The 15,861-nt window shown below is 37.0% G+C and overlaps 1 protein-coding gene across 2 annotated transcripts in view; it reads right to left on the bottom strand.

The window, feature by feature from the left end:
• The window catches only part of Ambn (ameloblastin), a 12,438-nt gene extending 1,509 nt beyond the window's left edge, over positions 1-10,929 (bottom strand). Inside the window, exons 1-10 of one of the 2 annotated variants that reach the window (XM_005359449.2) lie at positions 10,857-10,929; positions 9,995-10,063; positions 7,559-7,624; positions 6,157-6,204; positions 5,337-5,447; positions 3,812-4,054; positions 2,748-2,786; positions 2,443-2,502; positions 2,298-2,342; positions 1,860-1,904 (exon numbers count right to left, since the gene is read on the bottom strand). In XM_005359449.2, coding sequence (XP_005359506.1) covers positions 1,860-1,904; positions 2,298-2,342; positions 2,443-2,502; positions 2,748-2,786; positions 3,812-4,054; positions 5,337-5,447; positions 6,157-6,204; positions 7,559-7,624; positions 9,995-10,063; positions 10,857-10,871 — 741 coding nt within the window. In that variant the 5' untranslated portion in view covers positions 10,872-10,929. The remainder of the gene's footprint in view (positions 1-1,859; positions 1,905-2,297; positions 2,343-2,442; positions 2,503-2,747; positions 2,787-3,811; positions 4,055-5,336; positions 5,448-6,156; positions 6,205-7,558; positions 7,625-9,994; positions 10,064-10,856) is intronic. The other variant, XM_005359450.2, reaches the window with a different exon arrangement.
• Positions 10,930-15,861: the final 4,932 nt, after the last annotated feature.

The raw sequence follows: 15,861 nt of genomic DNA, 5'->3' as shown, positions 1-15,861 counted from the left end.
TCCCTCCCTCCCTCCCTCCCCTTCTTTCTCCTTTGCCCCTTCCCTCCAGTTCTCTTCTCCCTCTCAGATCCTTTCCTTTCCCCTCGTTTCCCTCCTCCTCTCCCTCCCCTCCTCCCTTCTGTCTTCTCTCTCTTTCCCCTTCCCTCTTTCTTCCTCTCCTTCCCTTTTCTTCCCCTCCTCCACCTTTCTCCCCTCTTTCCTTTTTTCCTACTCTCTCCCTTCCCTTCCTTCTCCTCATATTCTGTTCCTTCCTTCTCTTTTCCTTAAATTAAAAAAAACAAACTATAAGAAAATATTGATTTCTCTGAAGGAAACATTTCCTCTATGGATGTATTCTAGAATTCTAAACTTAACATGTTTCTTTTGCTACCATGACCATGGGAACCAAAATCTAGGACTATTCATATTTGAGCAGAGCTGTGCGATTTCTTCACTGTTTTGACTCATTTTAAATCTCACCTTTAGTTTTTCCACTATCTTATTGTGTTTTTTATAAACAATCACAAACTCTTTTGAGGATGAGACAAAATATAATTAGATTCACTAATAAGATGGTAATTAGTATTTATCTTGGAGATTTAATTTTTAACCGGTTGTGTTGGTAGTATATAAATAAAATACTCCTTCCATCCACTTTCCTTGGCTTTCATATCATCTCATTTAAAGCTGGCTCTGTGGCCCCCTGGCCTGGGCCATCTGACTTTCCTTCATCTTTTCCTTTAATAACATGGTCATTTGCCCTTCCTTATCCCTTGTATCTGACACCATCCGCATGGTACCTGTCATTAGATCGCTAAGCTCCATAGCATGTTGTATGTATCTGGCACACAGACAGCACTAACAAATGGTCAGATGGCAGTCTTCTTTAGTGATAGCATGTGTACATGTATTAATTGGTGGGTCATCTCATTGACAATGACTTGTTAACTTGATATGGTTTTAGTTTCATTTGCATCCTAATCCATGCAGCTAGTAGACAGTTCTGAGAGAAAAGGTCAAATTATGTGAGGTTATTGATCTCAAATCTGAAAATTTTAACATGCACTAGCAACAAAACGATAGGCTTTCATTGACTTAAAATAATATATTCTCACTGGCTTAATATGCTTTATAATTATCAAAACTTAAATTCAGAATTTTTCCTTTTTTTTTTTTACTTTTAAGGGCTGAAATACTTTTGATCTTGTTTTGGAGACACTAGTCCTAAAGGCATGGGGTGTCTGTATGAAGCACACACTTTTTTTTGACTCTGAAGTGTCTGCAGCTAATTGTATTGACCTCTTTTTGAGGAGAGGTGACTCTTCTGCTCACATACAAGGAGTGGGACAAAACCCTAGCCCAGAAATGGCCAACACTCAGTACAAATGATTAGAAAATGTGATGAAAAACAAGTATTTTTGAGACAGGGTCTTGTGCAGTCAAGTCTGACCTTGATCTCTTGATCCTCCTGCCTCCACGTCCCGAGTACTGGAACCCTACGCATCACCACCATTCTCAGCTCTGGGATGTTTTAGATCTGTTCTTAAAAATGTATTTATTTATTATGTATGTAGTATTCTGTCTGCAGGCAAGAAGAGGGAGCCCAATCAAATTACAGATGGTTGTGAGCAACCTTATGGCTGCTGGGAATTGAACTCAGGACCTCTGGAAGAGCAGCCAGAGCTCTCAACCTCTGAGCCATCTCTCCAGCTCCATTTTAAATCTTTTGATACTGCTTTGTAGTCAAGCTTTCAGTTCTGGAGTAGAACAACCCTAGTCGAGTGATCCTACAGGTACTTTTATGTCATTGCCTCTTGTAGGCAGAAGTCTGTAGCTGTTCTGGACCATTGCTTTAAGAAGAGTTAGAAGGTAGTACTCACAGGCATTTCTTCTGAACTCATGAAGCCAATTCTGGCAGGAGCATTCTGTTGAAAAAGAAACAATGCATCATTTTATGAACTAGAAGGCCTTCTGACTTTCCTATCTACCCAAGACAAAGTAAAAACAAACAAATAAACAAACTAGTATTCCCCTAAGACTTAGTAGTGCTGTGTCCAGAGGCAGAGAGCTGAGTTGTTATTAAGTAAATAGAGCCAATCTGACAGATTTAAAATGAACTTTTTCTTTAATGCCATGTGTGTGTGTCTGTCTAGAATTATGCAAATAGAGAAGTGTGCCATCTTACTATTTAAATCATAAATAAATGTAGATATTTAGGGAATATTTATTTGGAATAGCTTGTGTTTGGTACGAATTCTATGATTTTTGGCCCTGAAGATGATATCTAATTGATGCTCCTTTACAGAAGATGAACTTACCAATTGGTTTGCTCCATAAGACATGTAAAACATTCCTGGGTAAAACTAAGCAGAACAAAATAGTTATATAAAAAAGTGAATCTTCCAAAGATAGATCTTTTAAGTAAGTTTCAAACACGGAAGTAGAAGTAGGAGACAGACTTACAGCTGATGGTTTATTGTGTGCCATTGGTCCCCGAGATATGGAACGGGCTATCTGGAACACCTTTAACAGGTAGAAATCATAGCAGTTGATCAACACAGGCAAATATCCACTGCAACAACTTTTAAGAGCTCCAGGAACATATTTTTTGATTGATCAGTGTAAAAATTAGTACTTAATGGTTAATAAAAAAGAAACTCAGAAATATTCCACATACATAGGTAAATAAGAAAATAAATCATCTAAGCTTTTTAAGATATAGAGATACTTTTTCTCTATGACAGTATCTCATTGAGATCTGTACTTACTGTTGGAAACTGTGGATCAGCAAAGTCCATTAGTGGGACCTGTATCATGAAGAAGTAGTGAAACTATCAGTCAAAACAGACAAATGGATTACTCACTTACCTTGTTTGTAATTACAGTACAGCAGTCTAAAATGTTCCTCTGTTTTACCCTGTTTAAGTCTTGGGATGACCTATGCCTTCACAACTGTCTTTTACTGACATGTCTCAAGTGAACCTGTAGGGAACATGTCTATCATGGATTTGCTGCACGTTAAAGAGTAAACGGTAATGAGTGTTGAAATTAGCACATACTTGAGTGGTTTGATCTGGCTCTGCTGCTTAGTTTTAGTGTAATCCTTGGAGAATTTTGTAGCTTCTAAAAATTTGTTATTATGTTTATTTGTTTATTGTTTTCCTGAGTCAGGGTTTGTTTCTCTGTGGAGCCCTGGCTGTCCTGGAACTTGCTCTGTAAAGCAGGTTAGTCTTAAACTCAGAGATCCATTTACCTCTGCCTCTTGAGTGTTGGGATTAAAGTTGTGCTTTAAGCCCAGCATCATCTTAGGTTTAAAAAGTTTCATAATATTTCTCTTTTTAGGGTTGTAGTCAGAGTGATAGGAGGGAATATTAATGCCTGCTACATAGTATTGGTAGCTGCATGGCACCTTTCTTTTTCTGTCCATTGTTCTTTTCTTTACATCATTACAAGGTAATCTTGCACATCTGCGTTTTATCTGCAAAAATATAATAATCCAATATTCTTTTTGTTATGCAGAGGGAACAATTACTGTGCTAAGTATTATCAACACTGAAAAACCCAAGGTAGTGAGCCTGGACGTCTCTGGACTGTCTTATTCCAAAGAGAAGGTTCTATCAGGACAAGTTTAGAGATGCAGATCTTTTGGAATCTGTGCCATTGCTGATAGCAAGAATTAGAAATGGATATAGATGTCTCATGAAAGAATATTAACAGAGTATTCATCTTTTAGTGTTTTAGGCCCAAGAGAGATGAGTATTTAATTACGTCCTTTCAGTTAATTTTCCTTTCGTTGTGTTTGGGTGATCCTGCTCTGCTGTCAGAGAGTTACCTCAGGTGCTGGTGTGTTCTCTGCTGGCACGTCCTGCGGCTGATCATCTGCTGCTGTCAGTTCTCCTTCCTGCAAGGGCAGCTGTCCAGGGTGCATTGGAGGCTGAGGCCCTGGCTTCTGGGGTGTGACCTGGACACCAGTTGCTGCAGTGGGCTGGAGGAAGGGTTTCAGTCCTGGCTGGTGAGGCTGCAGGGATGGCTGTGATGGGAGAGGTGGGGGATGCACAGGCAAAGAATATTCATACTGTAGAGAAATTTGAAAAGAATGTCAGAAAGAGATGGTTCATTGAACCATGGTGCCTAGAATTTCTACAGCAAAGTGCTTGGATGTTTGCTGTTTGGAAGGGAGTAGTCTCGAAGCAGAGTTTATGCAGGAGGTGGAGGCAGTGCACTTGGGAAAGTTTTAAGTGTACTTACCCCTCTTGATTTGATGGGACCATTGTTTCTTGGGGTGCAGAAATCTATGTGTCTGAACTTTCTGGTAGAATGACTCATTTTTCTCCTCTGGGTAACCACCACTAGCTGTATATCTTTATTTCACCATTTTCTTACTAGATTATAGAATTTGTCACAAACTTCTCCCTAAGTCAACTGACAGAGAACAATATCTTATCTTTATTCCCCCTGTATTAATATGGCTACTAATAAGTGCTCAGTGTATATGGGTATGTACTTAATATATTTTGTGGCTTAATAAAAGGATAAATTCTTTTAAAATACTCAAACTTTTTTTTTTTATCATAAATGTACTTTGGAAACAACCAAGTGAAGAGATGACCACTGGTAACTAATTTCTGTGGCCGGTGTGGCCTTGTAGATAATGCTGATATGGAAATCCATGTAGTTTTAAAAGTAACTGTTGGACTACCATGTGATCTTTTTGTATGTTTTTGGAAATTATTTGTGATTGGATACATATTAGTTGTAGGTTAATTGCTAGAACTGGTTTGGAAGTCTCATATTAACTTGGCTCTGCTTCTGTCTTCAGCCATTGCCCATGCATCAGCTTCTATAGCATTCATTACTACTATCTCAATTAACACCTTAAATATGTTCCATCATGAGCCTTGTTTTTTATCCCCAAACCACGGTTTGGACGATATGCTTATTAGGAACCTAGTAAATTACAGTTGACAGATTGATATATTTATTGGTTTCTCTCATGGTGTTTGTCATTTAGGATGGTTATTGTCATTTGGTCTTTAGGTAATTATTTAGGAAATTTTGATGAAAATGTATATTGTCCAGTGTATAATATGTTTTTATTTCTGAGGTTTTTTATTGTTACTGATGTCTTTACTGTGGATCTCTTACTTCAGAGGCTATTTAAAAATGCAAATTTGTTTTAAAATTGAGAAATTTCCTGAGTAACAGCAGTTATAGGAGTTTATTTATTTGGTACTAGGGGACAGTTTTTTTATTTATTACTAATTTGTATCTGTTGCTAGTAGGTATCAATTTCAAGAAGAGAAGTAGGAAAAGATCTTGAAGCTTGGAGTTTGAACACATGGATGCAATTAGCTTACCTGTTGGGTTTCGTGTTCTGTTGGTCTTATCCATGGAAAAGAGCTATGCGGTGGGAGGAGACCATGCAGCCATAAAGTATTAAGTGCTTTCCCGAAGCCGAGTCTGGAATACTGACAGGAAGGAGGAAAACATACATATGCTTCAGTATTAGGAGATAGGAACAAAAAGAAAAGCGATACTGCTTGATATAAAATGGCTAAATCAATTTTCCCTTCTAACAAAAGTTAATTATGTTCTGGGCCAAGTTACAATATACCATATTCTTGGTTCAGATTTAGCAATTGGGGATTTGTGTTTGGGGCCATTTAACAAAATTATTAGTGTAAGAAATGGTTTTGTCTTCCTTAAGGAAATTCACTGCATGCATTCTGATGGTTGATTTTTTTGGTGTTTTGAGACAGGATTATAGTACACCAGTCACTAGATTGGTCTTGAACTTGCAGTCTTTCTGCTTCAGTCTTCTGAGTGCTGGACATAGTGTTTTTACTTTCCTTTGCCTTCACATATCTCTGCTACTCTAGTTCGTCTTTGCACACTGACCGTGTAACCCAGGCTGGCTCAGAATGCACAGCATTCTTGCTGCTGTAGTCTCCAGCCCCTGGGATTGAAGGAGTGAGGCCCATGTGTGCGATCACACTTTGTTTTATTGTAGTCTCTTTAAATCATTCATTTCTTCTCTTAATGTTTAGGTATTGTCAATTAATAAACAAATGTTCTCAATTACTGTGCTGTTGCTGTCACAGCCTCCATCCATGAATATTCATAATAAATATTTGAAAATAAAGTTTCGTGAAGATCTCATTCATCTTCAATAGTTACCTGAGAAAGCGCATTGAGTCCCTGCAAGCTCCCCAACTGTCTCATTGTCTATAAAAAAAAGGTGGGTTAGTGTTCTAACATATGTTAGATGTCCATATAGCACAATTGATTTCTTATGATGTTTAATATTATCAAAACAAATTTTGGGGTAGGTCAACTTGAATAAATCTAAAGCAGACACAAATTATCACTGAAAGAAAGAAATGTAGACTAGCTTTGCTGTTGACATGGTCAGTCTGTGAAAATATTGAGCTTGCTTTTGCCATTCATTACATGGGAAAATACTAGTTGTGTCAAATTGAGACATAGGAAAATAGCTCATTTAATAGCACATTCAATACAAGAACATTTATGAGAATGTTGATTTATCAACTCTTTTTTTCTCATTTAAATTATTTTAATTTATTTATTTTACAAAATCAGCCTGAAAAAGAATTTGGAAAAACAGGTAATACAAATAAACTCTCACTTCTTCCCCCCCAGCCAAAAAGGACCTCAATATAATAGATATTAAACATTGTAAGAGGTAGTATCTAGGTAGACTGCTAAGAATACAATTATTTCTATAGAAAGTAAATTTAATTTTTTTTTTTTGAGAATGGGTCTCCATGTAGAGCCCAAGTTGGTCTCCAACTCATGATTACCCTTCTTGCCTCAGTCTTCCTGTTTGTTGGGATTACAGGTGAACTCTACATGCCTGGCCTAGAGTCACCTTTTAAATAGGAAAAGAATAATGTTGCTTGCATTGAATTTGAGCTTAAACGTGAGGGAGAACCTCAATGAAGTTAGCTTTCCTTGAAAAATAACTATCTGGCCCGTATATGTACTGACTGCTCTCAGATGACAAAATTAACTCTGTGAAAAATTGTGATACTTACCATCCCACAGGTACTTTCTGTTAGCTTTTTCATTATAAAGCCTTCCTGTTTTACTGTGTTTTTCTAAACTAATGTTAATGCTACTAGGAGGAACTTTCTTAACAGCTAAACTTTGTGCAAGTATGCTTGTGTCATGAGAGCTTTATTGTCTAAGATAAATGCAGCAGAGCTAAAGGAAAGCTCTTTCCAACTACAGAATAATATGTTTCAACTGCTACAGTAGTTAATGTACATACATTAAGTATTAATTACTAGTGTTGCTTTGATTCCCATATAAATGAACTAAAACTTAAAGTATCTCAGAGTTTAAAACTGAAGTGGCATTCATAAGATAAAATTGTAATGAATAACATTAATATTTTAGAAATTCTCTGAATGACAGCCAAAGATTTCTGGACTAGGAAGAGTGATAAACAATATGTCATATCTATATACAATCAGAAACATGCTAGTATAGACACTGTATATATATATATATGACTAATATATAAAATATAATATATAAAATAACTAATGGTACGTACCTCAAGGCTCAAACTAGCCATGCCAGGAGGTGCCATGTTTGGAGCCCCAGGTTGTTGAGGAAATGCCTAAATAGAAATAGGAATGATCTTGAGATATTTGCTAAGAAACTTCTCCAAATGCATGTTTGTAGTAGGAGATCACTGATGAATGGAGCTTCTAGCAGAGAAGCTACCATATTGGTTTATTACTCAGATGATTTGGTTTTTCAAACAGAATGAAGAATTCAAGTCATCTGGAGAAATTGTTATAGTTAGTAATTTTTTTTTTGTGTTCATCATAATACTGTGTTGCTCTTAAAGGAAACTGATTTACAATGAGAAATATATAAGGAAACAAAACACAAGAGTTCTTTATAGTCTTAAATATGACTAAATGTAAAAGCAAAAGAGATACATAAGCTGAATTTTCTTGTGCTGAATGTCTGTGCTTTTGACTACGGGATATGGTATGACGTTATGTATTGAGAAAAGTTATGTGACCTTTTCTTGCCTCCCATTCAAAAGGCCTCTGTGCTATTATTTAAAGATTATTCATAGATCTGTGTTTAAACGTTAAGGTCATGGTCTGGATATATGGCTCAGCAGTTAAGAGCACCTGTTGTTTTTCCAGAAGACCTGGGTTTGGTTTCCAACATTCATGTCAGATGGCTCACTACCATCTGTAATGCTAGCTCTAGGAGATTTGATGCCTCTGATCTCTTCAGGCACCTGCACTCATGTGCACAGACTCACACGCAGACACACACATTGACATAAACAGAAATAATAAAATTATATCTTTACTCTTTTTGATCATATAATGGATATTTTTTCTGCGAATAAAAAACATTCCAGTACCAAGTACTATGCTATTGTAAAGCATATTTAAAAGTAGCTTTCTAAAAATATAAAATACTTCTCTTTCTAAGCATTTTTAATTTTTTCATATATTAATATGCACCAATACCAGTGTCCAAGAGTGGGTGGAGATGGGAAGAGTAGAATTAGAGAAACTAGATTTTTAAGTTTAAAGTTTTTTAAAAATTATTTACTTATTTATTTTAGACAAGCTTATGGGATTTAGCTCAGGATGGCCTTGAACTTGTTATGTAGCCAAGGCTGGCTTCTAATTCACAATATTCCCAGCTTCCTTTTTTCTTGATCAATTCTGTGCTACCTTACCTTCCAGAAAATGGAATTTTGAGAATTTTGATTTCATGGATATTCTCATTTACCTAGTGTTGAGATTGTAGTTTTTCCTTCTTTCATTTATACTACAAGTACCTTTTTGTTTGACTGCCCATTCATCTCACATATATGGAACATTGGGATCCCTTTCCTTCATTAATAAGAGGCTTTCATTCTGTACCTTTTTAGACCTTAACTTTTACATACAAGTACAACCCTACTTTCTGAGTCATGGTGCAAATTTTTCCAAATACTTCATTTTGGCCGTATGTTAAAGGAAAGCCACTAAAATGGGCAGTAAACACTTTTGGTAGAGAAACAAATGAATTTGTGAAGACAAGGAAAGAGATTTTGTGAGCCTGTGTGCAGCGTGGATACCAGAAGATGTTCAGAATTTGGGGATATTCTGAGAGCAGAGCCACCTTCACCCTCATTTTTAAGTGTCCTAATTCCACATTTTAAAGAGCTCTAGCTACAGGACAAAGTAGTTTGCGTATACCTGCTCCAAGTCGTGAATTGAAGAGGAGCATTATTTACATGGAGATAAATAGACAGCGATACATTTCCTGTGGGGAATTAAAAGCAGAAACATCTGCTCTGATGGGTAGACACTTGGCAAACAAGTGATTTTCCCCACTCCTCAGTGTGACTCTGCACTACTCAAATGTGAATCACTATATGTTGAAAGAATGCCAATGTTTTAGGTTATTGATGGATGGCTGAAGTCGACCCCAGTCTCAGTTATCATACAACACCAAGTTCGGTAGCCCCCTCAATTTTTCTTTCATTTAGAAATTCCTGTTGCATGGTAGAATTACTAAATGTGCCAACTAATTACAAGCTTTACATGAAACTACGTGCTTTAATTTAATAACCTTGTAATGTTGCTAATACAAACAGACATATACTTTTCCCCCTAAGAGATTTTTTTTTGTGTTTTCAATTTCATATGATAGCAAGGAACTTGATAATAAAATAGCATAATGAGAACTATGATAATTTAGTCTGCTAACTTTTCAAAGAGTGAAAGGAGACATAAAAATTGTCTCTGAAATATTCTAAAATATTGTTTGGAGTAGAAAAATTGTATTTGCCTTATTGCTTTTAGAGGATAAGGTGGATGTCTGGCCACTGCAATTTTGGATTGACCAGGAGCTACACAGTGTATTATATCAAGTGAGTTTGTGCCTGGACCCTCAGACTGTCTCCCCAAGATTTCTTTAGTCAGTCAGACTCGGGAGCCTGAGAGATCCCCTGGGACAGACTTACCGGCACTGCCAGGCTCATTTTCACTAGGGACAGGAACAGAATCAGGCCCTTCATTTTGAAAAGTGGAATCTAAAACACAGTTGGGTTAGGAAATTACATCAGGTAGAATTGCATTCATAATGGTCAATATATATTTCTAAGAGTGAGTGTCGGTTCTTCTAAAGACAATCAGGTAAAAAAAAGCAAATAAACAATAAACAACAACAAACTACAAAGCACAGTGTTGCTATACAAGTGGTTCCTGGGATGAAATGATGAACAGTTAAAATATGTAGCTGAGTACTTGTCTTTATGAAGCTACAATCTAAATGAACATTTAAGAGTAACCTCCAGGAATATTCTTTAAGTGCTATTCATAAAATGGGTCTAGCAACCACCATTCACAGAATTTTATTCTTTGTTTAAACTCAGATAAAATTTGAAATCCATTTAAAATACAGTCTAATAATACAGAACCATTTCAACACTTAGAGCTTTCAAGTTAAAGTTGAGTATATTTATCCCCTTTGATATTAGTAATTTTTCTTCCTAAAATGAATAATCTTATTACAAAAATGATATTTTGTAAGTTCAAAAGGCCCTTTACTTGGGCATGAATGCACATCTGATTGGCACATGTGGTCATCCTCCAGACTTTTATACATTAGACAACGTCACTAATAGTCACAAACATTTTTAAAAAGTTTTACAAATAAGTTTATTTTCTTAGCTGAATGGTATTATTGAACATTCTAGCGGTTGAAATAGACTGTTATTCAGCATCTTTTAATAAATGAAGACAAATTTTCTTTGTAAAGGTTATCTGGAGAGAGGAAAAGAGAATTTACAGCAGATATATGGAAATGAGAAAATCACATTTTACCTTAGATGCTGACATTCACTGTGCTCTCAGGCCTGATGATGCCAATCAAAATAGTTCTAAGAAAAGTAAATTAATTTTTTTCTGGACTGTGCCTGGGGCTCTCTCTGTGTCTCTCATTCCAGAAAGATCAGAAACCTTTATTTAAAGCACCAATCCACCAATCAAAGTGAAGCAAATGCAGGAAAAAAATTGTGCTCCTGCAATTAGCCCACACCCTTTTATTGCATGTGAGAACACTGGGCCTGTAGGGTCTCGTTATTTTAAATTGTAACTCAGCCCCTGTATTTATTCAGAGAACTCGATTGCAGGGAAGACAGTGAGGGGATAATGGACACCGGCTTTGAAGACAATCATTTTGGTGAGCTTGGGGAAATATATGTAAAATAGGTAGAAAACAAGCCATTATCTGTTTTGTGCAAGTGTTTATCTATACATAAAGCTAGTCACCTAATGCCAGCATTCTCAAGATTTTGACCCTCATGTTTTTCATGGTAAAAGTCATTTCCCATCCCCACCCCACCAACACATACACCCTAGAGTGAAACACTAAAATACCTTCTAGAGCTTGAAAGGAAAGATGAAAATGTTAACTAGATGCTGAAAAATTTGTGAATTTTCTCCCTCTTGGAATTTTCTAGGTATTTTCATCTGAGGATAATTGGCTAGAGATAACCATTTAAAAAAAAAGAAATTTAAATTGATTCCTCTGCAAGAATTACAGAAAATCTTTGGTGCATATTCTTTTCTGGGAGAGGAAGAAAATTTAGAATATTCTCCTGGAACCAAACAGATCTGAAGTCAACTCTGCCTCACTCTTTTTATTCAGTTGGTTACTTGATACATCAGTATCAAACAAGATTAGCAAGTTGTCGTTGGGTCACTTAAAAGGTAAGCACCAACATGGATAAGAATGATATGGATATAGATAGAGCACCACCTGTTTCAAATTTTTTCTGCCCTCTTAGTCTTCCCAAAGGTATGATTTTATAACATGGGATAACCATCTGAGACTAGTTTCTGAAGAAGGGATGACTCAGTATGCACTTTAGGAAAGTAGAGATTGTGCCAATTATAGGGAACATTGAGGAAGCTGGTATTTTGGAAGAATGACACCTTCATATCCAACTGCAGACCTAATAGCTTCAAATAATGTTATATAAGAAACTCAATACTGCTCCCCGAAGACATGGGTTGTTAAGTGAATCCCTCAGTGCTTGACATGGGGTACCTCCCTATGAATTACTATTAAGGGAGGCCTCAGAGAGCTGCAAATGTCCTAGACTATTTCTATTACTCTTATTTGTCTATAGATAGTAAGATTACATTGCTGAAGACCATCAGGTGTTTTGGTTGTAGGACATAGGTCAGTCTCAAGCTGACAAGGAATCTTCCTCTCTGTTGTCTAGTTTTCTTGGAGCTAAAAAGTGGTATTCACACTTCCAAATGGAAAACAAGACACTAATGATCTTACCAACACTGGACCCCACATGCTACAATACTGACTGCCAGGCAAGATGTGCTCCCTGCTACAACAGTGGCCTGACTGCAGTGGGACCACCGACTGCTTTAAGACTGGATTTGAAACCTTATTAATAGGAGGTAATTCTTGCCTAGGTCTGTAAACCTAGTCAAAAGTCCAGGCTTTGGAGGCCTCAGGCCCTAGAAGGGAGTCATTTTTCTAAATTGTCTAAATTTCTGCTGTCAGATGGCCTTTGAAATATTATTATGTATACCTATAGATATGGGATATTTTAACCTTTGACAGGAATGTTTATTTAATTAATACAGAGTCTTGCACTGGTAAAAGTGCTAAGAATAAGTAACTGGGATGTTGTAGGAAAGAGCCACTTGTTTGTTCCTGACTGCTCAGCCCCAAAATAATCACACAAAAACTGTATTAATTAAATCACTACTTGGTCCATTAGCTCTAGCTTATTATTTGCTAACTCTTACATCTTAATTTAACTGACCACCATTAATCTGTGCATCACCATTAAGTTGTGGCCTACCAGCAGAGTTTTGCATCTCTGTCTCTGGTGGTGGCTCCATGGCTTCTTTAAACTCTGCCTTCCTTCTCTCAGCATTCAGTTTAGTTTTCCTGGCCCAACTAAAACTAAGTTCTACCTTGCTATCGGCCAGGCCAGTTTCTTTATTCATTAGCCAATAAAAGCAACACATAGACAGAAGAATTCCCCTTTTCTATTTTAATAAACAGGAAGGCTTTAACTTTAACATAGTAAAATTACATATAACAAAACAGGTATCAAGCAAGAATTATAGTTACAATACTTATATCTACTTAATCTTTTATTATAACTAAGGAAAACTATAACTATCAATTCTTTAACGCCATCAAAGACTCCAGAAAGATATAATAGTACGTAAGTCAACAGGAAGTGCATTGTAAGCAACTTCCAAAACTCTAGAATTGACAGAGATTTCTCACTGCCTGGACAGTCACACAAAGTTATTAAAACATTTAAATGTCATATTCTGATTCTGAAGGTCTCTGAAAAATTTGAAGAATACCTATCTAACTGAAATATATCTCTGTATATCTATAAAATCTAACTAACATGACTAGAGGCTTGACTGTTATAGATGATTTTCTATTAACCTATATTTCTTAATTATACATTACATTTTTAAATGAGCTGCACAAATACAATACCTTAATCAAAAACAGAAATATACATATACACATTATAACAAAATTGACCTTAAATTTATATCAATAAACCAAGATCCATACCTGGTGTGGGACAATTCTGTATTCTGTCAATTATGTTTAAAAAAATGCTGATTGGTTAGTAGCCAGGCAGGAAGTATAGGCGGGACAACCAGACAGGAAGTAGAGGTGGGGCAATGAGAACAGGAGAATGCTGAGAAGAAGGAAGCCCATTCTTCTGCAGTCCTGCCCAGAAGGAAGATGTGACCTACCCAGCCAAAAAAGGTACCGAGCCATGTGGCTAACATAGATAAGAATAATGGGTTAATGTAAGTTATAAGAGTTAATAAGAAGCCTGAGCTAATGGACCAATCAGCTTATAATTAATGTAGATTCCCTGTGTGATTTCTTTGGAACAAACGGCTGTGGGAACTGGGCAGGACAGAAACCCCAACAAGCAGGCCCTCATGTTACACATACCAATGCAAATCTCTATAGCACTGAGAGTGCTCTGCATATGAGACATTTATATCAACATCTCTGTTCTGCCAAGACCCAAGGAATATCATGGAAGAAGGGGTAGAAAGAATATAAAGATGTAGAGGAGAGCTGGAGAGATGGCTCAGCCGTTAAAGGCTAGGCTCACAACCAAAAATATAAAAGATGTGGAGGAGTGCTGTGAAATATTGTTTTCTTTTACTCAGGAATTCACAGCAGCTTTGGTTTGTTGCACAAGATCAAGTGGTCAGATTTTCCACATTGATGGGGAGTGGCTCATTAGGACTTTACCCCTATCTCAGGAGCTATTATTGAGAATGCTGGCAGCTGTGGGGAGGGATAGCCATTTTTCTTTGGTGTTGTAACCACAGGTAGGCTACCCATGATCGGTGGATTGCCTCGCACCAATATATGGACACACACATACACACACATTTATATATATGAGAGTTGGAAGAGGTGCATACATTTAATCCCAGACTCGGGAGCCAGAGACAGGCAGATCTCTGTGAGATCGAGGCCAGCCTGATCTACAGAGCGAGCTCCAGGACAGGCTCCAAAGCTACAGAGAAACCCTGTCTCAAAAAATGGACAAACAAAAATAAAAAAAACAACCAAAAAGAAAAAGAAGTTCTAGGAGAGTTGAGAGAAGGATGTGGTAAGGTGTGCTGGGGGAGTTGGAGGGAGAAACAAGGGGCTGTTACAAGCATAATACATAATACACATGTATGAAATTTTCAAAGAATAAATGAGAAAAAAGCTGTCCTTGAAAACAATTATCTTTATGATACAAATATTTAAATAATACCAATGTATTTTGTAAATGAAAAATTAAGTAAAGATAATTGTTTTCTCCTTTTCTTTTTTTTCCCTAAAATATTCTGTATCTCTGTCTCTTGATCTCTGTCATGCTGTCTCTCTCTTCTGACCCCCTGCCTCGGGATTTCCAGCTGGGTAGGACTGTTGATAATTCTTCTCTCTTGGTGGCTTGTGTAGCAGCAGCACCTTTCAACAAGATGACCACTAGGCCTCAGAGAAGAGGCCAAGTCAGTGCCAGCTTGATTTCTCCAAGTTCCTTGATCAACCGTCACGTGGTAGTCAGTAATCATGTCATATGGTCAAGTTCTGGAAGGCAGCCAGGACCATTGGCAATAGCCTATATTGTTTTGGTGAGCTCTTGTTTTCCCCAACCAACAACACAAGGGTGCGATCCCATGCCTGGTTTTGGTGTGTGTGTGTGTGTGTGTGTGTGTGTGTGTGTGTGTGTGTGTGTTTGGCTTCTGAAGAGAGCATTATCACATTATATGGATTAACTCTATTAACTCATTTAACTCATTCTCTCTCTCATAAGTTTATGAAATATCAGGTTTCTCTGTGGCTTTTCCAAGCACTTTTAGTGTTATTTGTCCCTCTCTGTCCCTCCGTGTTTTGTATTATCCTCCCTCATCCCTTCCCTGTTAGTTCCCTCCTCTAGATATTTACCCTTGTTCCCTTCATAGCACCTGTGTCCTGCTCTCCTCTTCTCTAGAAGTTCCTCTCCTCGCTGTCCCCAATGGTCCCTTTCTATTTTCCTAGCTTCTATGGTAATTCCAAACTATACACTTAAAGATTTGGATCGATGAAGAGATGGATGGATGAAGAGAGAACATGCGTATTTGTTCTTCTGGGTCTAGTTACTTCACTGGTATAGTAGTTTGCATTCATTTACCTGGGGATTTTACAGTTTAGCTCTTTTCATAACTGAAAAGAGTCCCATTATGCAAATGTGTCACTTCTTATTATTCATTCATTCCATTTCCTAGCTATTATGAATAGAGTATCAAAGAATATGGCAAACAT

The sequence above is a fragment of the Microtus ochrogaster genome, linkage group LG1, assembly GCF_000317375.1.
Source record: "Microtus ochrogaster isolate Prairie Vole_2 linkage group LG1, MicOch1.0, whole genome shotgun sequence".
NCBI classification, from domain to species: domain Eukaryota; kingdom Metazoa; phylum Chordata; class Mammalia; order Rodentia; family Cricetidae; genus Microtus; species Microtus ochrogaster.
This window is presented reverse-complemented; position numbering and strand designations above follow the sequence as displayed.